Here is a 24,812-nt window from a genome sequence, read left to right on the forward strand (position 1 = left end):
TGGTAAAATTTGTCTAAAGTCACCACCAAAAACTACAGTTTTTCCACCAAAAGGTTGGTCCATACTAAACTCATTACATCCACGCATAATATCTCTGAAACTCCTATCCACGACTTTTGTACAATGTTTATGGATCATTGGAGCTTCATCCCATATAATAAGTTTAGCTCTCAAAATGAGCTCAGCAAGTGCAATCCCTGGTTTTATATTGCACATCGAATCTTCATTCACATTGATAGGAATCTTAAAGCGGGAATGAGCCGTTTTACCACCAGACAATAATAAAGAAACTATACCACTAGAAGCGACATTCAAAACAATATCACCCTTCGAACGAATCCCTGCAGACAATGTCTTCCATATGAAAGTTTTACCAGTATTATTGCCATCCTTCAGTCTGATTCACCTAACTAACTTTAGGTGATAATACCTGCAGAAGTGTAATTACATCTTTGTCATTTAAAATGGCCTGTAATGTTTGCTAAAATGATTATATATTATATTAAATTTTAAATCTTCTATATGTCTGGGAAGCATAACTAATAACTATAAGAAGTAAAATATAACTGAAATAAAAAAAAAAGGATTATAAAATAAAACCTCAGAATCTTCAATATAATACTAAATCATCATCTAAAGCCATCGAACAATGCAAAAAGGGAAAACACAATGCAAAAGGGAATACAATATTAAATCATCAGCTAAAGCCATCCAACATAAGCAAAACACAATTGTTTCAACATCCAACTAATCAGAACCACTATCCTTCTCCTCTTTCTTCTTCTTCTTCTTCTTCAACATTTCACCAGAGGAATCATTTTCATTATCAAAATCCACCTCCAAACATCTTTTAACTGGGCTTTCAACATCACATTCAAGACTACTCTCCTTAGCTATAATTGATAAATCAGGAGTGACAAATGCTTTATCAGAAATATGTAAAAGTATATGATCAGTAACAAACTATATTAAATAAGATAAAACACGATAATCAAAGTAAATACCTCAACAAGTTCTGATCCAAACAACATGTTAGACAATTTTAACCCAGGGGAAACAGGCTGTGAATCCAAACTTTCAGGCACATACTTATCAACAATTTCGGGCAAATTGCAAACTTTAATGACTTTGAAAGGATATCTCATAGGAATCTCCAAGTTATGTATCATCTGAAGTTTAAATAAGCAATTTTGGCCCAAAAGTTTATCCTCTATCTCCTTAGGAATATAGTCACATTGATGAATTTGAGTAACAAAAATAGTACTCCCTCCGTTCCATAGTAATGGAGGCAAAAATTTTCGGCACGGAGATTAAGAAAAATTGTGCTAGGTGAGTTAAGTAAAGAAAGAATAAAGTGAAAAATAAAAAAGATAGAGAGATGAAAATAGAAAAAAGTAAGAGAGAGTAAAGTAGGTGTGGAAAAATATGTTGACTTTTACTAAAAAGGGAAATGACTCTATTACTATGGAACGAACGGAAACGGAAAAATGCCCCTATTACTATGGAACAGAGGGAGTATCAAATAATCTATTCTATAGAATCTAAAATATAATTAGCTAAAAATATACCTCATAAGGAGATACAATAACGTCGGAAACTTTCTTTCCTAACAAAATTGCAAGTTCTCTGTCCCACATCAGTAAGGAAGCATTGCTTGTATTATCGACAATGTTTATAACAAACCTATATCTGCATAAAATATAACTCAAACGTGTCATATCAGAAACTATAATTAATTTGTATTCATTAACTATGTTGTAGCTCTGGAAATTGTTTAATACAGCTTTCTCAAACCTTTTCAATGAATGACCATAAGTCTTCGTACAGACCGAACAATTATATTTTCCTGGAGAGAATTCATCAACCTTTTTATAACAAACCTTGCATGCATCATAACACCACGTCTCATAATGACATTCTACATACTCAACCTGCCAACTGCCCAATATGATCCACCCTGTGAATCAAAATAAGAAACAAACTGACATAAGATTATACATTATTGTTGTTTTTATTATTACTAAGGTTAAGTGTTCAAAATAATTCTCATAAAAAAATAAAATACATCAAGGCAATAAGCATTCTCTAATGTCTTCAAGTCAAGATTATCAAATTCAGAAGTAATAATTTGTGGAACTTGGCCTAAGGATTCTAGAATTCTGAACCTTGAATCCCCTGTTGATTAAGGAACGAAATAATTCAAATTTAACTTAGTTAGTGTAAATAATAAGGCACTTAACAAATACTGGCACTCAAATTCTCAAATTGCAGAATCTGAGATTTCATTAAAATTTAACTTAGTTAGTGTAACTAATAAGGTAGTCAACAAATACTGGCACTCAAATTGCAAAATCTGAGATTTAAAACCTGTTCCTAAATTGCTTTACTTCAGAAGTGTCAGGATTGATAAGCACATTTGAAGCATCAAAATGTGTAGATATCCTTATTTCACCTAAGATACAAAACAAATTTAATAATGTAACTAATTAAATTAAATAAATAATTTAATACTCCCTCCGTTCCACTTTAAGAGTCCCGGTTTACCATTTTTGGATGTCCCACTTTAGGAGTCCCGGTTAGAATATTCCATAAATGGTATTAGGCCCCACATTCCACTAACATTTTTCCACTAACATTTTATTATAAAACTAATATAAAAAAGTAGGACCCACATTCCACTATCTTTTGACTCAACTTATTTTTAACACAAGTATACCCGCAAGTGTACGAGGCTAATGTAGCAAATAGTAAGCAAAGAGTATCTGATATGACCACAGGTGCTCGACGTCAAGGATCCTCCCTTCGGCGTGAACCATGGGTTGATTGGGGCCCAAGGATGAAAGAGAAGACATGTCAAGGATCCAATAAAGCTAGATGGCCTCCCGAGGGTGCAAGGAATAGAGAAGGCTCGGATTTGAGGACAAATCCTTTCCAAGAAGGGGAGTATGATACGATCATGGAGGTCGTGCGTCAAGGATTTCAGCTACAGCTGGATTCAACCAAAAACCGTCCTATCGAGATGATATCCGAAAGCTATGAAACTGCCACCATTGTCTTCGTCTTAGAAACGGCTTTGCGTGGGTATCTTGCACATCCCAATCGGAGTCCGAATGAGGGAGTTATGGCGGTTTTACGGAAGTCGCGCAGAGAAGGCCGGGAGCTTCGGGAAAAACGCCCGGCCGGGCGTTTTTTTACTGTGCAAAACGCCCGGGGACAGGGAAAACGCCTGGGCCGGGCATTTTGACATGTGAAAAACGCCCGACCGGGCGATTATGCCGATTTTTAGATTTTGTGGGCCAACTTTCTATTTTTGGACCCATAGTATAAATACCTCTTGATGTTATTCCATTTCCTTAGGTTTTTGCTGAATTATATGCTTGAGAGCTTTGTTTCCTCTTGGAGAGGGTTTCTATCCAATTCCTAGATTTAGGTTGCTTGAATCCATCAATTGCTAGTTCAAGCATGGGATTTCCATCAATTACTAGTTCAAGCATGGATCAAGTAGAGGTATGCTTTGAGGTTTGTGGTTCCCTTGAAGATCTAGCCATGGATGCATGTTAGTATGTTGTAAGTGTCTTAGCTTGCCTCATCAATGACTATGTATCACAATTTCCACTCTATCCAATGTTACTTCTTGTTTTGATCATCTTAGTTTCCTAAATTCTTGTTGGGTTGCCATTATTGATACAATAGAAAATCTACTTCACAAAAATATTAGATCAATCACCTACAAATTGGATAAATCCTTGGGAAATGGATCACAAAATACATGGATCCACATCAGTATCGTATCCACAGAGACAATGAGTGTCAACCTAATTACCACGAATCAACCTCAACTACTATCTAGATGAATCGGAATTTTGGTTTTTCTGAATCTATTTAAAAGCAAGGTAAAAACAATTAAAAATAACTAGAGAACTAAAAGCAAATAAGAAAACGGATGTAGATCAAGGATGAGAAGGTAGAATCCTACGGGATCGATAACAACTATCCTATGCTCAACTAACTTCCTAACTATGCCAACAAAGGGTCTCAAGGGTTATTAAGCTATCACTAAGGTAAAACTATATCTTTTCTCAAAGCATATAATTTGTAGATTGTTACCTAGAACCGAAGTCTCCTTCCTAGAACTAAGGCAACAACTCCTAATAGCTCCTAAGATACTTAGCTTCATTCAAAGGCTCAAATCTCTCGATTATATTGGCAAAGACGTCAATTTCTTCTCTTTCAAATTAAACTACTCACTTCTCAGTTCTTGTAGTAAAATCCACATGCATTTATAAGGTGATTAGTCAAATAAACGTATAAGCACCGAAGAAATCAAAATAACCACATGAGCCAAGGCATAGAAAAAAGGAAATCAATTAAACATAAGAATAATTGTATCTCCCCCGTAGAACTCTACGAAGGATTTAGCTACTCATGTTCAACACAAAAGTCAAAGAAATATTCAAAGAAATATTCAAAAACATTGTTTGAATAAGAATAAAACTAAAAGTAGAAACTCCTAGAATTGGATTGGGCGGATTGGAGGCCTCGTCTTCAATCTTGCAATGAATACTCGTCTTCTGCTCGTTCTTCTCTTCTTTCTAGGTGAAAAAGTGGTATATTTTTTTTTTTTGGGGGGGGGGGGGGGGTAGGAGGCGTGTATGTTGTGTTTGGAGGCGTTTCCTAGGCATATATATACCTAGGGTTGACTTTGGGCCCGAAATAAGCTGTCCGACGAAGCTGGCGGGTCGCCAGGTTGGGTGTGCGTCGAAGCTGGCGAGTCGCCAGCTGCATACGGCGTTTTTTTCGTGTTTTGCAGGCGGGTCGCCAGGTTCGTTTGCATGCGAACCTGGCGGGTCGCCAGCTATATCACTGCTCTGCGCAGTCTTGGTAAAACGGCCATAACTTCTTCTACCGAACTCCGATTGAGACGTTTAAGATATCCACACGAAACTCTTTTGAAGACGGAGAGAATGGTATGAATTACATGCGAATCGGACTTCAAAATATCCAGAAAATCTGTCTCGAACATTGAGCAGCTGCACATCCACATATTTTGTACATTTTTCTACACATTTTTCACAAAATGGTCAAAATACCAACATAATAGAGAAGTAGCTATAACCATGTCTCAAAGTACACAATATATGATCAAAACCAAGTAAAACTACCCTCTAAAGTCATGCAAAATCCAAGTGAATCATCTTTTTTAACCAACTTTCCTTTACATTTCTTAAAACCCGTGCCGACTGAATGAAGTAATAGCATGAATAAATGAAGTAATAAACTAACGAAATGAAGTAATAGCACGACTGAATGAAGTAATAAGCTCATAACAATAACATGACTGAATGAAGTAATAAACTAACGGAATGAAGTAATAACATGACTGAATGAAGTAATAACCCTAAACCCAACTGAAAGATAATTATGTCATAACACATTATGAAGTAATAAACTAATGGAATGAAGTAATAGCATGACTGAATGAAGTAATAAACTAACGGAATGAAGTAATAAACTAATAGAATGAAGTAATAACATAAATAAATGAAGTAATAAACTAACAGAATGAAGTAATAGCACGACTGAATGAAGTAATAAGTTCATAACATACATTCATTTAGTTCATTATGTAGTGAATATAGTTCATTATTTACTCCAGCAAGTTTTTATCGAATAAAAAAATTTTAAAAAAAATTTAAAAAAAATAATTAAAAAAAATCTAAAAAAAAACGTTTTTATTTATTAAAATATTAAATTAATTGTAAATTAATCATATCCATAAGATTAAGAAAAATGAGTGGCCCTAATTTGATCTCTAATTCGGTCTTTAAGGGTGGATTTGTAGTTAATAGGACTCTTTTTAATATATATAAATATATAATATAAAATATATAAATATAATAAAAGGAAACACAAACATACCCAAATAATAATAGGATTTGTAAAAAGCGAAATTGTGTGATAAATATTAAGTCTTAGAAAAAAAACATAGATATTAAATCCATACTTACATTGAACTAATAATTAAATAATAAAATAATCTACAGAATATATGTAACATATAAATATATATATATACATATATATACACTAAAAATGGCTAAATCATAAATAAAAAAGGAATGAAACTTGAAAATCTATTTAAACCTATTCATCAGTGGACCATCTAACTTGGCCAATAAACACTATATTATTGAATATGGTCTATTTAAATTTAACATCTATCTCAGGAATACAAGTCGGTTTTAAAAAACCTAAAAGTCATTGAAGGAGGAGGAGAGAGAAATGCAGAATACACAATCAATACAAAGGGAGGAACATGTGTTCTCACGCATGGAAGCTATGGAAACTATGAAATCTTAAGCTTAATAGACGAATTTATCTAAGATTTTATCACTCCAGTTACATATGACATAACGAATTTGTGTCAGAACTCAATTATCCATAAATGTGTTTAGGTTTAACATATTCAGAACTAAATTATTTATAGCCCCTTTTGCGTAGGAAATTATTCTTAAAAGTGTTTATCGAGAACATAATCAGTTATTGTAAAAATTATTTCTGCTTGAAAAATTCCTGTATGTTTATATCTCTTATATTGTACTCTTGTATCTTGAGAAATTGTATCTTAATAACATTAAGCTTTCAGTTTTTGCAGGCTGACATTGTTAGCTGAAATACTTGAAAGTTCTTGCTTTAGACTATAACATGCTCATGCCTGTTCCTGGTAAGGATTATCTTCTGGTTCTTTATTGATCTTATGTGTTTATAGTCAAGAAAACTAACATATTAAATTATTTTTTTCAGGTACTAATTGCATTGGAAATTGAATAATGGATGAGCAACAGTTTTGAAATAAAAAAAATTATTTAAATTGTATTGTAAATTGAACCGAGCAACAGTTTTGAAATAATAAAAAAATTATATTAATGAAACACATAACAAAACAGTTCCGCCAAAACAGCCATCAATGGCAATCTTGTTATTTTTAATACAACTCTCACTCTATATTAGTATAGATAGATTAATTAATGGCTTTAATGGTTTCAAACTTTCAATCATATTTATGGAATATCTTATTGGTACATTGGACCTCATAATTACAACAGACGTCACTTTCTTTCGAACCATTATGTTGGTGACATATTTTTATTTCATTTTTTGTGCTGAAATAACTGAAATTTACTGAGTTGAATTGGAGAAAATCAACAGCATCATATTTTACCTCCACCAACATTTAGACACAGTTTATAATTTTACGTGTATCAATCACATTTACCATTTAATCAGTGCTGTAAAACCAGTTTAATTTCTACACAAAGAACGATTTCAACACTGCGACCTCCAATCAAGTCAGTCAGTGAGCTCTTCCATTCGGCCCTGTTCATATCAATACAGTTTCAGTCCAATTGCCACAGAAGATGTGATTAACAGATAAGTTGCAGAGCTACCTGAGTGATGTATTGCTCAGCATCAGTTCGTCGCAGGAACATGATAAGTTGGCTACTTGATCACTCAGTGCAATCCCACCAATATCATCAAGGACTCTCACCTTTATGAGCGGATCTTTTGGAGGAATCATATCCTGTATATCACCTCAACATAAGATAGACTACATGATCGTGCAAATCATGTACTAACAAGAGCATACTCTCCTGCTCCTGCATAAGGTTGTGTGCAGTGCATAGAATTAGTTACCACAGTCAGATGAAGATCGAGCTCTGCCATGTAGGATTGTAGAGTTGCAGCATGATTTTTGAAATACTCTTTTTCACTAGTACCGAGTTTCTCTTGGATTTCTTCAGGAAGCACGCTGTCGACCATCCATCCCAAGCTTCTGATGACTTCTGCCCGTTTATATCTATAAAAACAAGGTTATGGCCTTTAAAAGAAAAATGTTGGCTGAGAGTGAGGTCTGATTACTCACACGTAAGCCATGAGACAGCGCTTATTCCGGACCAGTGAAAGGTGATGCACCAGTGCCCCAAACTGATCAGATTTCAAAGCATTTTGGATGAGTTTCTTCTCAGCTTCAGTGTTGCTCGTACCATCTTCTGAAATTCCAATCTCCTCTTCCAAACTCCTTTTATCTTTCAAGTTATTTTCATGCTCTTGTATTTTCCTAGCATCATCAAATCCAATAATTTGAATAGGAAACCAGCATAGAAATCTGAAGTCATGGAAAAAGGGCTGTACATAAGACTGTAAGCATACAAAATGCACTAAAAAGCTAACCTCATTAAAGGCTGAAGGTGAAGGAGATGCACATCACATTCTTCAAGAACTTGAGCAAAAAGGTCATTCTGTGTATGCATAGAAACGATGTGAGAGTGAACAAAAAAACGAACTTGCACTTATATCCTAGCAGTAAAGATTTAATCATGCCAAGTACAGTAGAAAGAATTTCAAGCCATGAGCATAGGCAAGTAGAAGAGTAGTCAGAATTGCTGAAATGATTATAGCTTGATTTAATTGTCACATTTTTTCCTATCAATACCATCATAAGACCTTTAAAAATGCAAATCAAGCTCCACATAAATTGAAGATCTGTGCTGCTTACATTGAAAGTAAAAATCTGGCCATGTTCAACACTAGCAAATTCCTTCACTAACTCACCTGCTTTCCTTCAGTACATTTTGCCCCAAATTTCACAAACGATTCCAAATATTTGCAGCCAAACTGCAACACAGTCATTTCATCAAACACAATAGGTACAGAAATTCCTCAGCAAAAAACTCCTTCAATCAACAAGATCAAATAAGGAGCGCAAGTGAAACAGAGTTAACAGACCGAAAACAGACAATTGAACATGATGAAGAGGTTCACGAGACGATTTTCGATTTTTGAAATCGTGTTACAATTCAAACTTCTAGAATAAATTAAATCAGAGTACTAGCTAAGATCGCATAAAGAACAACGAAATTTGAAAGGCTTGCATCCATCAATCAGTAATTACCGTTTTCTGAACTTTGAAATTGTGGAAGGCGATAGATTTCTGACAAATGTCCTAGTGTGATATTCAGAGGCTAAGCTTAGTTTTGGCGGGAGATGTAAATTCATTAATGGGCTGGGCCATATGTAGTTGCTCTACAAAATGGGCCCAAGAACCACACACTCCAATTATGATTAAACAAATTAGAGAACTCAAAATATACTCCCACCGTTTCTTCATAGTTGAGTCGTTTCCTTATATGCTAACTTTTTCCTCTTTCTTATTTTACTCTCTCTACCTTTTCCTTTCTCTTACTTTTTTATCTATTTGTTTAACACGCCCAACATTCATTTCTAAAACTCCGTACCGAAAAGTTCCATCTCAACTATGAAAAAACGGAGGGAGTAACTAAGAACAGATCTGACACTGTAAATAATTACACATTTTTATGACTTTATCACTACTATATATTGTCATTTTTATTAATAAATGAACAGAAATTTTAAAGTCCTAAAACTTTTGACATCAAGCATTAACCACCAATGACGGAACCATATAGAGATAGGGTAGGACTTCAGCCTTTAATGACTTCATTTGTTAATATTTCTTTTTTATAAATTTTTATAATTTATTTCTTTCCGTTGGGCTGCCAATGTACTATAAACCAGCTATATAATTTTATAATTCGATAATAAAATAAGAGGTTTTGTTTTAGTAGGGAAATAATATAACTAGTCCATAAAATTCCTCTTATATAGAGTCAACAAGAGAAAGTTAAGATACAAATTCTATGTCAGATCAAGGAGATATAGTAATTACTTTGGACGATAGATATAACAAGTTAAGATATTATAGTTTAGATTATAATTAGTATATGTAATTTTTTGATAGATTATTCGATTTGTAGTTTTTTTGAGGGTCCATAAAAATTTGTAGCAAAATAAACACATATAAAATGCATATAACTTTTTTTTAACATAACTTGCAAAGTAAACATTGAGATGTATAGTTGCAGAATAATTTAATACGAAAAAATTGAATTGAGACCAGAATTCCTAAGAAGTCTACAATGCTCAGAGACTGAGGGGCACGAGAGAGCCTGGGTTTGAGATGCTCCGGAAGCACTTGGACCGGATTATATACTTTCTCCTTTCCCGAAAAGTATTAATTATTTTTTTAGTACTTCATCTATGAATAGTATGAACTGTCTAATTTTGAAATAGTTAAACGTCACATTTCCCATGTATTTCATTTTATTTACAACTTATACAATTACAACACACTACTAATGATATAGAGCTAACTCTCTACTAACAACACTACCATTATCTCATTTTCTCTTACTTTACCAATTATAAATTAAAACTCATGTCAATCCAAATGTTCATTCTTTTCATGGATGAAAAAGAGTATTAATGTACTAATTTTTAGGATTTTTATTTTATTTTATTATATATATCTAAGAAGTATTTTCATTTTATATATTGTTTCGTATTTTAGTTTTAGAAGTATAATAATGAATAATGTAAGTCAAATGTTCTTGGCCTTGGAAGAGGGCGTATATTGTAGGAGTTGTTGTCTGAAACAAAAGTAGAAGAGAATAATGACTTGGCAAGAGTTCAGGCCCAAGGCAAGGGCGCACACATAATATAGATGCTTTTATTCTTCAATTTTCCAAGATGAGTTACCAATAAAATATAAAAATGGAAAAGGGGAGAGAGAGAAAAATAAGAATCGATGTTGCTTGGTCAGATCAAATAATATTAGCATTAGCATTGATGTTACTCAAAAGTAAGGATTAATATAAGCCAAAACTAGTTGGGCATCTTTTTGTCTTGTCTCATGAACTTCTTTGGTTTAGATTCAAAATTTAGAATTTGATTTGCTTACTAAAATTATTGGTAAATCGAGATCCCTTAAGTTATATACTGCATACATATATATACATTCAAAAAAATCGTAGTCAAAATAGATTTGTAAAACTACAATACATATGGTGTAGTTATGATCAATGTGTATTTTAATTCATAAACAGAGTGAATCAAAGCGTTAGTGTTTTCAAAATCTATCCGATCTCATCCTTCCTCAATCGATAGCCTCAACTCCCCCCCCGAACAAACCCCATATGCAGTGCACTATTAAATGTCATTTAAATTGGAGGATGGCTATCAAATCATCCAAATTTTACAATATCTAACTGTGTTGTTTTTGTATTTTTGTACATGATATCATTGTGATGAAGGGAATTGGTGAAACAAAATTAATAGCATCATCCTCACTTTGGAGAAATGGATAGTATTGAATACCAATGTCTTTGTTTGTGTATGTATCTATGTATCAAACACAAATGTGTATCCAACTACAACCTCTTACGCAATATTTATTATGATAGTGATGGCTACCCATAAAATTTATATCACACCAACACTATCACTCATGCATTGAATTTGGGTTGACATAGTTGGCTTTAGTGACGAAGCCACACTGGGGCCTGGGGGCCCATGGGCCCCTCGGCAATTTGGATTAAACCTAGATATAGTATATTCATGATGATTAAACCTAGATATAATATATCTAGGGTAGATGGTCTCAGCTTCTGTCTCTAAACATGCTAGACCCGAGTTCGAAACTCCTACAAAATGAGATATTTATTGATAAACGGATGGAGTAATAACGGATTGCCCCCCTCCCCCTAGTAACTTGTTTCGTTCAATGATCGAATGTGAAGATAGAGTGCAGAGCTTGAACAAAACAGCAACAAGAAAAGAAAATGAACACGACAATTACGTGGTTCGGCTCTAGGCCTACGTCCACGGGCAGAAACTAGTGTGTGCTTTATTGATGAATCAACTGGAGGAATACAAGAAACTCTCAATCTCACTAAGAACTTACAAGATGAAGATTTCTCTCAACTCGCTCAAAGACTACACTGCTTTGAGAGCTATATCGCACAGTTGAAGAACTCACTTACTTCTCACTTGATGATTTTACTCTTGAATTAAAATGAATCTCCTTTTGACTGCAGTACTTATATATCCCGCTGCATTATTCAAGAAGTGAGCTAACTAACTCAACCACTATGCCCAGCTCCTTTCCCAAAATTAGTTACACTCAACGGTCTCCCAATCTTGAGTCTCGCTGTTCCAACGGCTATATTTCCCAAACTCCCAAATCAAGAAGAGTTGTTGATCAGCTCAACCTTTAACATCGAATAAATAAAAATATTATCAAAATAAAAAACAAAGAACTTAGTTTAAATAGTAGGACGAGTATGCATACAAAAAGAAAAAGAATCTAATTCACATAACATGTCAAAAATATCATCAATGAGCATGTTTGTCACAATCAAATTGTGCTTAGTTTTACTCTTCGGCATACATCCTTGACGAATTAATGCGACAAAAAGAAGAAGCAAAAACAATTTCCAATAGAATTCTGGTGAGTTTCTTAAACGCAAATGGTTAGCGAGCACCCAATTTAGGGCAACCAGCAGCGAGTGGCAAATCCAAATTTTCTACAGTTCGGAATGTTCTTGGCACCATCTTGTCGACGTAGAGTGTTCCATCAAGATGATCGCATTCGTGTTGAAAAATCCTAGCTTGCCACCCCGAAGCATCAACTTTGATTGCTTGGCCAAATCGGTCAAAACCTGTAACCTCCACCTCTGAGTGTCGTTCCACTATCGCTCTGAACCCATCAACGCTGCATATAAATGAATTCCATCACATTTGAGCAAGACAAGGAAACGAAGACCTGTGACTTTAGCATGTTTCAAGTAATATGTGGTGCGGACTGTCTATCAAGGCTGACCAATAATTCAAATAAAATTGTCGAGTTCCAGCAAGTACACAAATAACGTAAGTATAATGTTCCCTTTGTATTACCTCAAACAGCCTTCGAAGAAGAAAGCACTTTGGTTGCCCTTCTTTTTCAACTTGGGGTTGATCACAACCTGCACTAAAAGAGCTTTGGACTTTACCCTAAAATTGAGTCTCATAACCATATCAGATGCTCATTTTGATATTTACATACCAAAAGATCAAAAGGTTGTCTGTTTTGTGCCTTGATCTCTTCCTTTGTCGTATATCTCATGTACTCTATTGTATCTTCCAGAACAATTATCTGTTTGCAGACAAACAGAAAAGGACTTTCAACTCTACCAATTCAACAAATGCAAACACAATTACGGTCTCTTTGGTAAGAAAGATTAGCCAATATTAGCTTATTAATCTGGACCAGACAATGTTATCTTAGTATTCGGTAGAAGTGAGTGATAAGACGCGAGCGGTCTCTAGTTCATTGTTCCTCCAATGATTAGTAATCTCAGCCTTTTTGTAAGATTTTGATTTTGGTATTTGGTTCAATTTAATTTTTATGTTGGATGTGAGTTCGGCAGGGGAAGAGGCAGCTGCGGGTAAAGCAAAGTGGAAGGTGGAAAGGACAAAAACGTAACTATACGGCTTAATCTACGAAACAATCAAGGCTACAATTTACAAAACACCACACTAATTCTATATTTGTTTTCAATTTTATCTATCAAACCAGCAACATAATTTTTATATCTTGGTTTTAGCTCACCAGGGCTACCAAATGAACCATTAGTAAAATCATGAATTTTCATATTTCTTCTACAACATGGAGAGATTAGAATAAAAGTGAATGTAATTGATGAACAATAACAGTTCAAAATTTTAAACCCTGCTCCAATTCAATCAAAGTCGTCCAATCCTACTAACCTTTTCAAAACCTATAATTCCATAATGTCACTACCTAGCTTAACAATTCCAATTAAATCATAAATTCTCCCCAGATGAAAAATGAGGATACTGACTAACCTTCAAAGGGATGCCAATTTGTGGAGCAGCGAGGCCAACCCCAGGCGCCGCTCTCATCACCTTCACCATCGAATCTATAATGTTCTGGATCCGATCCGACCCGATTTCCTCGGGTCGAACCTCCTGAGCCGGTTCGTGGAGGACCGGGTCGCCGGCTTTCACGATCTCCGGCAGCACATCCTTCTTCTCGCGCATGCCCAGGAACCATCCGGCTCGGGCTGCCGAACTGGAGCTCCGGTTTCTTACAGGAGGTCCGAATGCGCCGGGTCGGGTCCGCGAAATGGGTCTGAAGTAGTGATGAGTTAAGGGAAGAATGCGGTGAGTGAATCTTTGAATGGATAATTCCATTGCCAACCAATTTTGCAGCTCTTTGATTTGCATTTTATTTTATTCTAGAAAAATAAAAAGCTGGGCTCAAAATTGAAATTGCCATTTTTATTGGGCTTAAGTTTGTTTCTAAGAAAATCTTGTTTGCCCATGATGATGAACAATTCAAATTACATTTTATATACTACTACCCCCGTCTATAAAAATTTGTCACTTATTTCCTTTTTCGTCCGCCTTTAAAAATTTGCAACCTTTCACTTTTACCAATTTTTATAATGGGTCATACTTTTCACTAACTCATTCCTATTCACTTCAATTACATTTCTTAAAATCTGTGTCAACCGTCAGGTCAAATGGTAACGAATTTTGAGGGACAGAGGGAGTAATATGAAGTGAAATTTTTGTACTGATACTCTAATAGCCCAAAATTTTTGTACTCCCTCCGTCTCAAGATAAGCGATTCACATTCCTTTTTGGGACGTCCCAAGATAAGTGACTCATTTCTTTTGTGGACATTCTCTCTCTTACTTTTTCTCTCTACTCTATTAACTCTCTTATTTTATTCACTTTCCATTTTACTAACAAAATCTCATTTTCTTAAATCTCGTGCCAAAAAGTTTTGGCTCACTTATCTTTGGGACGGAGTGAGTATTTGATACTCTAATAGCCCAAACCTTATTAATATTATTTGTCCCATATTCATACTAAAAAATAGCAAACCTATACGCTCAATTAATTGTTACAGATGAGCTATTTATTACTCATATTATTCAAATCCAATCCAACTAAACTATGGATGCTCACATTTAATTGGTAACCCTTACAATATACTACTAGTATAGTATTTAAATTTGATATTTGTCTCTTCTAAAAAAATTATATTTGTCGTGAAATTACACGTATTAACACTTGCTCGCATATTTCAAATCTTAATTAATGGTTACTTAGATATTGTCGATTTACTTATATTAAAACAAAATCATTAATAATCACACTAAATGTAAGAAATAATCATAGCTCGACGACTTTGATCCTAGAACTAGAAGCAAATGGAATTTGGAAGCACAAACACGTAAAGCTAACTACGTAAGCCAACGTGCATTTGAGTGGACAAACAACGCAAAATGTGGTGATAAGTTTGCGGCTTTCGGCAATTAATTAATAAATTAGCATGGATTAAGCCGCAAGATTTTACTCTTCTGAGTTGTTCTAATCACATTCGTGTGGGTAATTCTTACATTAAATTCTAGCTCATATTCTTTCAAAGTTGGCTTCTTTGACTTTTAATTTATCTCTATATGATTTAACTATAAAATTAAAATATATTTTGATCGGACCAGATCAAATCCAGATACCAGTCTATAACGGATTTAATCGGAGCATATAGGAGTGCACCTCTAGGAAAATGCACGCTGCTATAGCATTAATAGAACTATAGTGTGAACGATTTACGACAAAATATGCACCCATAAAATCTATAAATACTCTCCTCCGTCCATTAAAAGTATATGCACTTTCTATTTTCGTCTGTCCCATAAAAATATATACATTCTATTTTTGAAAAGTTATAACAATTTAATAATGTATGTCCTACTATCCACTAACACTATTTTAACTACCATTCTCCTATCTCTCTCTTATTTTACTAATTTTGTTTTAATTTCCGTGTTATATCCATTGCTTATATTTTTATGGGACGGAGGGAGTAAGTAATAAATGACATTTCTAAGTATTGTAAGAAGTGATTTTAATACGCCATTTCTTTGAGATTTAAGCCCATCCTTTCAAAATTAAAGTGATCGCGTGACATTAAATGCGTGCATGCATGATTTGAAAAATAAACCGTTTCATATATATAAATAAATAAAAAAGCATGGAAGACTGCATTTTCAATTTTTATTTTAGCGTCGGCAACAACGCAAATTCAGTTCTCATCTATAAATACAGACAGCCCAATGCCCATCCCAATTAAGTCAAACAATTGCAAATCATCATCAAAGAAAGAAAGCACCAAAAATAGCTAAAATGAAGAGTTCCATAAAATCACCCTTTCCCTACCCAAAAATCAATGAAAATGGAGAAGAAGAAAGAAGCGTGGTGTTGAGAGAAAGATCATGTGGCGGGGAAGGTGTGATAAAAGTGGCGCCACCGCCACCGCCACCAAAGAAGCTGGAGAGGAAGCCGACAGAAGATATCAACGCAAGCGCGGAAGCGTTCATTAGGAAATTCAAGCAGCAGCTGCATCTTCAGAGGCTCGAGTCTCTTGAAAACTTTGAGCAAATGCTTAAGAGGGGAGCTTAGAGTTAACTTCTAAATTTTCCCTAATTATTGCTTCATCCTAAGATTTACTTCAATTTTTATTTGTTATTCTACTTATGTAATGTAATTATATGTGTTATAATGCTTATTTTGGACTGTGGTTGGTTTCTTAGCCAACTATTGTTGAGCTGCATTTTATCATGATATATACACTTATTAGATTGGAAAAGTTGAATGTAATGATATCGTCGTACTATTGTGTTACTTTTTTTTAGTTGATCCAATTTCTGGATTTATCCTACTTTAGAATGGACAATAAATTGATCCATAGCTTGCTTGGAGAGTAGGTTTGGTAATTCAGTTGATTCGATTATTAATTGTATTGATTTGAGTCATGTCTTAATTAGTATTACTGTCTCACTGGTGCAATGCACTACTCATTTTATTTTCTTCACTCTTTATATCTGGGACGGATCCAGAAATTCTATATAGGTGGGGCAAGAATCTATACAAATATATTTTAAGAATTTAAGCAGGGGCATATGAAAGGATATTTCAAAAAATCCTAGAAATTAATGATAAAATAGCATATAAATTTTTTTTGAGGTGGGGCATTTGCCCCTTGTGGTAGAACATTGGATTCGTCCCTGCTTTATACTGTGAAATAATTTTATCAAATGATAAACAATATTATCATCATACAAACTCTAAAATTATAAATATATATAACAAAAATTTATCATAAAAAAACATAATCAAATAACTTTTTTAAAAAAAGGTACATAAATATTTTATTTATGAATTCACCAGACTCCCACATCTATCCTTGGCGCAATCGAAGCTACAGCCGCAGCCCTAGCCCCAGCCATAGGCAAGGTTTGCACCGCGATCGAAGTTACAGCCGCAGCCCTAACCCCAGCCACAGGCAAGGTCCGAGCCGCGGCCATAGTCGGAGCCCCACCGGAAACGGTCATAACAGGTACCATCGTCCTTCTCCGAATTACTCTTCAAAAGTAATCCATCCGCCAGCCATTACTTGTCATTAGTTTTCTTTTCGGGTGGAAATCACCCGGAAACGCACAAAATCGATGGAATTCGTTGATACCGATGATTTGACCTGCGTCTATTTCGCCCCACTCAGAAAATCATTTCTGCATGACCAAACTCGTATATAGTGTAATTTTGAGATTTTAGTAGGGGTATTTAGTGAATAACTTGAGTTATATTCAATAATTTTAGAAAAAGTTAAAATAATTTTAGATAAAGTCGAATATGTGGAATATTAAATAATTTTAGAAAAAGAAATATTTTTCAAATGGTTTCTCTCCAACCAAATGAATCTTAAATAGTGTGTTAAACGTTATCTTACACATTTCCTCTCTAACCAAGTGAGATTTAATTCACCACACAAATAGATAAGGAGTCATTATTAATGCTATTTTCAAATAAACAAAAATGAATAATCTCGATTCCAACTAAGTTGAATAAATTACAATCTCAAATGACTTAAAATTTACACGGAACTTGCAAAACGCGTTGAGAAATCAAATGAGAGTATGGAGGCATGATGGTTTTTGGCCTTTGTTGATTGTTTAATGCGGCGAAAACACCGTTTTACTAATAGTTTTCAAATTTTATTTTCTTTATTGTAACATTTTCGTTTTAGATTTGAATCTCATATAACTAGTGGGAAAACTATTTCCGCAATCAATTTCTTATATTTAATAATAATTTTTATTTTCAAAAACTACGATTCTATTCTAAAGTCTTGTTTGATTCAATCATTCTTGAAGATCAATTGACCATTGAGAATTTGTAAGAAGACTTAATTACTAATACTAAATCATAAGAATAATATAATGCCAATTAATATAATATGGGCTTGCATGCTTATGCTTAAAGAATCAACATCAAACATTATCATCTACATTAAGCACGAGAACCTATTATTATTATTATTATTATTATTATTATTATTATTATTATTATTATTATTATTATTATTATTATTATTATTATTATTATTATTATTATTATTATTATTATTCAATAAAAGGTTAACTATTCAAATAAGCTACACACACTATTAAATTCCACATTAATTAAAGTATCGAAATTAATGTATTTTGTTAATGCATCATTAATTATCATGATAAATACACAAACTTTTTTTCAAATAAAATTAATTAATTAATTAGTTAAATAGAGCAAAATGGCGGGTGAGATATTCCCCCCATGTGAGCGTTTGATGATACGGTTCTTAATTTGTTTATCATCCTTTTTTAGCAAAACATGTCTTGAGTAATCTTTTTTATATATGTAAATATTAATTTAATAAGATTTCTTGGTTTTACATCTTAAATATCTAGTTGTGATGGAAACATTCAACCACAGTTGATAAATTAGGATTTGGTTTAATTTTGAAAAGTCTCTTTTCTTCTTTTGTTTTTAGTACTTGTATATAGGTCTTCTTTGAGCTAGTTTACATGCAAAAGAATCATATATTACTATAATTTATAACTAGTAAAATTGAGTAATTTTATAAAAACATGCCAACCATAAAATGATTCCTCATTCCTATATGTTTCATTATAATATTCATCTATGTAGTTGTAAATTATCATCACGATTCACTAACAAATATGCATGTAATTATAAGAGAGAATTATAGTAACTGAATCAAAGGATCGATGTCCAAATTGAATCAAAGGATGATGTCCAAATTTCCTAACTATCAATCCAAATGTATAAGGGTCTGATCAAAATTATAAGATAGTCGGATAACAAGCTTAGGACTACGAATGCATCAAAGATAATTGAAGAGGTGGTTTTTTCTTGTTTTTTGTTTGTTGCTTAATTAATGCTTTTTATTTCCCAGTCTTACTTGTTGTGTTGATAATATTAATAAAATTATTACTATCAAATAAGTGGTGGATGTACTATCTTTTATTCTTATATTCCTAGGCAAGAAACATAGTCGCTCAAGCCAGAAATTGGCAAAGACTAAAATAAAAACAACAACTACGAATCAAAAGAAGCTCCAACCAAAAACACTAAAAACTTGAAATCCAACCAATATATGTATCATCAAATCAAGCAATATGCCCAAACAAACTAGCATACCCAATCAAGCAACGAGCCCGGCGAAGAAAATGAGTGGAAATATATGCATTCCACCCTTTCTAACATTCAAAATCAACATCATTCACACATTCAAAATACTTATGAGATTTGGCAACTAATCTTCATAAGGTTAAGTCGCCTCAGATATCAGAATGGCAAAAAAGGATAACATAAATATTTAGAGCAACTCTGAAAGTCCAATTATACAAGTTGGTCGATTCTCTAAGCATAAAATCCACCACAGCCTAACAACACCACAGAACACAACCACCAGTGACAGACAATGGAACAAATTACGGAAATGTGTAAGTAAAAAATCTAGGCATGTAAATCAGGACTCGTCGAATATATGCATAAGATAGAGATTCCACCACAGCATCTATATTTACTCGAGCTACTGAGACCAAATAATTCTGACTTGAAAGCTTATTCATTCAATGCAGCAGGCAGGTGTTCGAGACTATACCTTATCTTGTACAGGGATTATGGCAAAATGATATAAAACTTCAAAAGATCGAAATGAAAAATATAACCTTCACCGAAGAAATTAAATCCTTCTATTCTATTTTTGCAGATGCATATACACATCCTAAAGCTAATCTAATCATGTTGTTTGGAAATTGGAATGAATGATAACTAATGACTAAACAGAACTGCATTTCTCTACCAAAAAGGTCAAAGCACATTAGTCATTACTCCCAAATGCATCTGAGTCATAACATGATCTATATAGATAGGCAAGACCAAAGACATTCTAATACGAGCATAATCAAGAGACTTCAACGCATAATATTTGCTATTAAACATTCCAAACTCAAGAAAGTATAGTCAAATATAAATGCCAATCTAAAAGGTAAAAGCCAGATACTGACATTGGAATAATAGTAGACAGAATCAATCTTCATCAACCTCGGCAACCTTTCCACCAAAGGGATCATGAGAAGGACCAGTGTCCTGACCAATATGACGCTGCACCAAGCGCTGCAGATCAGCCATAACCTTGTGCTCGCGCTTAGCCTTCTCCTCATAGTTAAACATTGCAAGGGCTCGTTTGTCCTCAGCACTGTACACCTGGTTTTCTTTTCTTATACGAATGGCATTCATCCTCTGGTGTCTACTACCACTCATCACATATCTCAGAGTCTCAAACTTGGAAATTTCATCAGCAGAAAGCCCCACTTCTCCTCTACGAGGGATACGTTCCCCTTGCTGAACATACTGAGCAATAGCATCACCTTCACCAGGCCTAAGCGCACCACCGTAGCTAATGTGGCCTTCCGCCCTCGGCAGAGGCATTGGTCCAACCACTTCATCCTCATCTTCCAAGTTTTGTTTCTTTCGTGACTCCATCATTTCTTTAAACTTAAGTATCTCTTCATTAACATCTATGACCTCACTTGCCTTAAAGTCCTCTGCATCAGCTTCCAAATCAGGAGCATGTGAAATCTCAATATCCGTGTCTTTCTTCGTCTTGCTTCCTTTCGAGGATGACTTCTTCAACTTCACATCAGAATCCTCATCTCCGCTTTTGGCTTTCTTCCTTCTCCTGTGACTTCTCTTACTGCTTTTTCTTCTTCTCCTTCTCCGTTCTTCCTCAGAATCATCCGAGCTCGATTCTTCGCTTCCACTGTCGGAGGATAACGTAGGCGATCTCTTGCTTTTCTTCCTAGAATCATCGGATTCAGATGCAGAACCATCCGATTCAGATTGACTCTCTTCCGCTTTCAACACCTTACTATGTGTCTCATCTTCACCTACAAAATCCTCTTCTGGTCCCCTAGGGGGGCTAGGAGTGCAATTCCAAACACAATTTTTAAACGACTCTCTCAGTTTTTGCCGTTTGAGCCGGCGGTACTCTTCGTAAGGGAGGCCTTTCAATTCCTCATCAAAATTGGCAATACATACAAATTGCTTAACTTCCTTATCCGTCATTTTGCTGTAACAAAGAGGAAATATTTACCTAATTCACCTCGATTTGATTTCGAACTATTTAACAATGCAATATTAAAAGAAAAATGTGAATTCGAGAGATTACGGTATGTTCAAGCAGATAGCCGAATAGCCGAGATGCGTCGATTTCTGCAAGCGAGGGCGAGGGCGAGGGCGAGGCGTCTCTGCGTTTAATGAAGGCGACAGATTTAACCCTGTAGACTGTAGTTCATATATATTGGTTCTGGGTAGAGATGCCCACGGTTCGTAAACCGGCGGTTCCGGTTCGGAACCGCCGGTTCCGGTTTCGCAAAATGTGGAACCGGAACCGAACCGTGAGGCTTTTTGACGGTTCCGGTTCCGGTTCCAAAACCGGCGGTTCCGGTTCCGGTTCCGAACCGCCGGTTTTTGTACGGTTCTCACGGTTCCGGTTCGGTTTTGGCGGTTCCAACGGTTTTTTTTTTTTTTTTTTTTTTGCTTATATAATTTGGAATTTTGGATTTATACAATAAATTGGAACAAGGCAATGGATAATTTAAATTGAAATAAGACGAATAAGGTGAAAATCATATCAATTTTATTGAATTTATAGATAGAGGGGGGTATTTATAGATAAAAATTTGGGGGGAAATCTGAAATTGAATTCAAAATTCGAATTTAAAAAAAAAAAAAAAAAAAAAAAATTAAAACGGTCAAAAACCGCCGGAACCGCCGGTTAACCGCCGGAACCGCCGGTTAACCGCCGGTTTTACACCCGAAACCGCCGGTTTGGTCAACAAACCGTCTGACCACCTGCACTCAAACATCCCATCGAAGCTGCAACGTGTCAGCCTTGTGTTCCGCGCCAAAACCGAAAACCGCCGGTTTGGCGGTTAACCGCCGGTTTTCACGGTTAACCGGCGGTTTTGGTAAAAAACCGCCTGCAAAACCGCCTGAAAAAGCCGACCATCCTACCGATAGCTGGCCGCCTCGAAAACGTCGCCGGAACCGTGAAACCGCCGGTTAACCGGCGGTTCGGAACCGTCCGGAACCGGCGGTTCGGTGACGGTTTCGGTTCATTAAATTTGGAACCGGAACCGGCCCGCGGTTCAAATTATCACGGTTCCGGTTCAAGATTATTGTCACGGTTCCGGTTCCGAACCGGAACCGGCGGTTCCGGTTTCGCGGTTAACCGCCGGAACCGAAAACCTTGGGCATCTCTAGTTCTGGGCCCAACTGATGGGATATGGATTATATATTTTTAATATTTTAATATGGGCTTTAGATGTACCCCAATTTCAACATTGCTAATGCTAACTGCAGTATTATAATTTTATTTTTATACTAATTTTAGTTTAATAAATTATTGATGTATAATATTCAACCTCAATAAATTATGGAGTACTAGTATTTTTATTCTGATACAAAATTTTAATTAGTATTGTGTGTTCAAGTGAAAAAATTAATTAGACTAACCTAAATATTCATATCGAACTTGATTTGATTTGAAACAAAGTTGATACGCAATTTTATTTAACTACCATAATATTTTAAATGGAAGCTAAATAGTGTGCCGCATAAAAACACATGTAACAATTGACAAATGACAACTATAACCAAATCTCCAATAATTGATTCTAAAATTCACCACGTATGTCAATATCAAATTTAATAAAACCCAGCCAACTAACCAACAATAAAATAAAAATATGAAATTAGTATTATAGCAACTTGTTTATGAGAAGAAAAAAAAAAAAAAAAAAAAAAAAAACCTGTTTCTGAGATATCATCGCAAATTCTGTACGCCAGTAACATTACTAAGATCAAACAAAACAAACTAAATTATAGAAAATTTTAACCAGTATTAAGCATTTGAATGCGTCTAAGTAAAATTTGCATCCGAATCAACCAGCAGCGTCCACAGTGCGTGCACATCTTCGCACGAACACGACTTCACATCCTCGTACAATACATATATCCCACGCCCTAAAACAAGAAACACACTTTTCAATTTGTTACAAGAAGCTAGTAGTACAGAAGCAGTTTAGAATATAACCATCAACGAAGAAATAAGAAAAAAAACATTGTAAAACCGATCATAACAAACACAATGTATACGGGAGGAGGAAATAATGATTTTTCGAGTAAACTTACGCGTTCTTCGGGTCTCCCGGAATCTGCCCCAGAATTTCTTCAATGGAGAAAGAAGAGAATGAAACCATGCCATCACTATAAGGAGAGGAGAGACCCTTTTTCTTCTCCACTTTTGTTTCAAAGTTTGGAAGGAAAAATAGAATGGGGTTTAATTTAAGACTGTAGGTTTCCCCATGAGATTAAAAATAAATTTGGACATCACCACTGTTTCATTAAATCTACTTTTTTCCACTAATGTTGCAGCCAAGAATGTTGTAATAAAATCATACTACTATCCCTTTTCTTTAATAAATCTTTTTTTTTTTTGTATTGGTGTGATATCCCTATCACAACAACAGATATGATTTATTCTCTAATTATGGGAGGCGGTAAAGTTTAATTAAATTTGTAGTCAATTGACAAATTTGATACTCTATTGCCTAGCTTGATTAGTGTAAATTGTAATCATGCCCATCTTTTTAAATTTTTTCTTAAATCAAGAGACACTTTCCTTGCTTTGATTTGAGAGGCCATATCATTATACTTCATGAATTGAGTAATTCTTGATTTGTTTGATGATGGCCTTTTTTTTTTTTTTTTGATTTCCTAAGACCTATTTGTAGTTATCTTCTTGTTGACATTTTAATTAAGTACGTGGAGTGTGGATTAGGAGATAGTTATGAGTGATGGTGTTCCAAGACCCAAGTAAAGATGGCCTAATTAACTTAAAATATTAATTTTGGATGAAAATTGCCACTTGTAATTACTTCAGAATGGCTTCTTCTTAAAGCATTGGGCAAGAGCAATCTTCACAAGACAAGATATTGTTTGGCTTTCTTTATTCAATAGGATAAATTTGGGCAGGATGGAGTCATGGATGGAATTTATTAGAATGAATTTTAACTAAATAAAAGATGTATTAATGATGAAAAAAACATAGGGTTTTAATTCAAACTAATTGGTGATAAGTGGACTAGTTACGTTGAAATACGGTGAACTCAGTTATTTCTTTAAATCGAGATGTGATATTTTATTACTTCATATGTCAATAATGTTGGAATCAAATCAATGATTCACATAATTCATCACATAAATCACACATGTCGAATACGATTGATAAATATAAAGCGGAAGCGTACATGGATTAGGATTCATGATGTAGTTGATGATTCTGAAGTATGGAAACTAGTCTTCCAAGTGACAACGCTCTCTCACAGATTCTCTGTAATCTGTAGAGTCTTGATTTTACGTCTGATCAATAGGAATGAGATTCTATTGACCTATTTATAGGTTGCACT

General features: G+C 34.6%; 4 protein-coding genes and 1 long non-coding RNA gene across 7 annotated transcripts; all 5 read right to left on the minus strand.

The window, feature by feature from the left end:
• Nucleotides 1-747: 747 nt before the first annotated feature.
• Nucleotides 748-1,169, minus strand: LOC148930661 (uncharacterized). The gene is made up of 2 exons (XM_089067466.1): nucleotides 1,005-1,169; nucleotides 748-963 (listed from the first exon to the last, which is right to left on the minus strand). The coding sequence occupies exons 1-2, from the start codon at nucleotides 1,167-1,169 to the stop codon at nucleotides 748-750; spliced, it is 381 nt and encodes a 126-aa protein (XP_088923592.1).
• A 5,999-nt stretch (nucleotides 1,170-7,168) lies between these two features.
• On the minus strand, nucleotides 7,169-9,043 carry LOC125208908 (uncharacterized). 3 transcript variants are annotated; one of them, XM_048108434.2, is made up of 7 exons: nucleotides 8,954-9,043; nucleotides 8,614-8,676; nucleotides 8,233-8,300; nucleotides 7,925-8,119; nucleotides 7,696-7,858; nucleotides 7,449-7,582; nucleotides 7,169-7,377 (listed from the first exon to the last, which is right to left on the minus strand). In XM_048108434.2, exons 3-7 carry the CDS (start codon nucleotides 8,235-8,237, stop codon nucleotides 7,284-7,286), a joined length of 591 nt encoding a protein of 196 aa, XP_047964391.1. In that variant the 5' UTR covers nucleotides 8,238-8,300; nucleotides 8,614-8,676; nucleotides 8,954-9,043; the 3' UTR covers nucleotides 7,169-7,283. The 3 variants fall into 3 exon arrangements, with proteins under 3 accessions (XP_047964391.1, XP_047964392.1, XP_088922385.1); XM_048108435.2 differs by having other exon boundaries at nucleotides 8,558-8,676; XM_089066259.1 differs by lacking the exon at nucleotides 8,954-9,043 and having other exon boundaries at nucleotides 8,614-8,923.
• Nucleotides 9,044-12,205: 3,162 nt separating this feature from the next.
• On the minus strand, nucleotides 12,206-14,127 carry LOC125213853 (peptide deformylase 1A, chloroplastic-like). Its single transcript, XM_048114612.2, has 4 exons — nucleotides 13,765-14,127; nucleotides 12,962-13,051; nucleotides 12,814-12,881; nucleotides 12,206-12,631 (listed from the first exon to the last, which is right to left on the minus strand). Exons 1-4 carry the CDS (start codon nucleotides 14,110-14,112, stop codon nucleotides 12,391-12,393), a joined length of 747 nt encoding a protein of 248 aa, XP_047970569.1. The 5' UTR covers nucleotides 14,113-14,127; the 3' UTR covers nucleotides 12,206-12,390.
• Nucleotides 14,128-20,182: 6,055 nt separating this feature from the next.
• On the minus strand, nucleotides 20,183-21,656 carry LOC125213851 (uncharacterized). Its single transcript, XM_048114611.2, has 2 exons — nucleotides 21,509-21,656; nucleotides 20,183-21,409 (listed from the first exon to the last, which is right to left on the minus strand). Exon 2 carries the CDS (start codon nucleotides 21,403-21,405, stop codon nucleotides 20,368-20,370), a length of 1,038 nt encoding a protein of 345 aa, XP_047970568.1. The 5' UTR covers nucleotides 21,406-21,409; nucleotides 21,509-21,656; the 3' UTR covers nucleotides 20,183-20,367.
• Nucleotides 21,657-23,126: 1,470 nt separating this feature from the next.
• On the minus strand, nucleotides 23,127-23,746 carry LOC125213854 (uncharacterized). Its single transcript, XR_007175030.2, has 2 exons — nucleotides 23,536-23,746; nucleotides 23,127-23,367 (listed from the first exon to the last, which is right to left on the minus strand). It is a non-coding gene; the product is annotated as an uncharacterized LOC125213854 (long non-coding RNA).
• Between the last annotated feature and the right edge of the window lie 1,066 nt (nucleotides 23,747-24,812).

This window comes from Salvia hispanica, chromosome 3 (genome assembly GCF_029641045.1).
Source record: "Salvia hispanica isolate PSC_SH4W2 chromosome 3, Shi_PSC_v1, whole genome shotgun sequence".
Taxonomy (NCBI): domain Eukaryota; kingdom Viridiplantae; phylum Streptophyta; class Magnoliopsida; order Lamiales; family Lamiaceae; genus Salvia; species Salvia hispanica.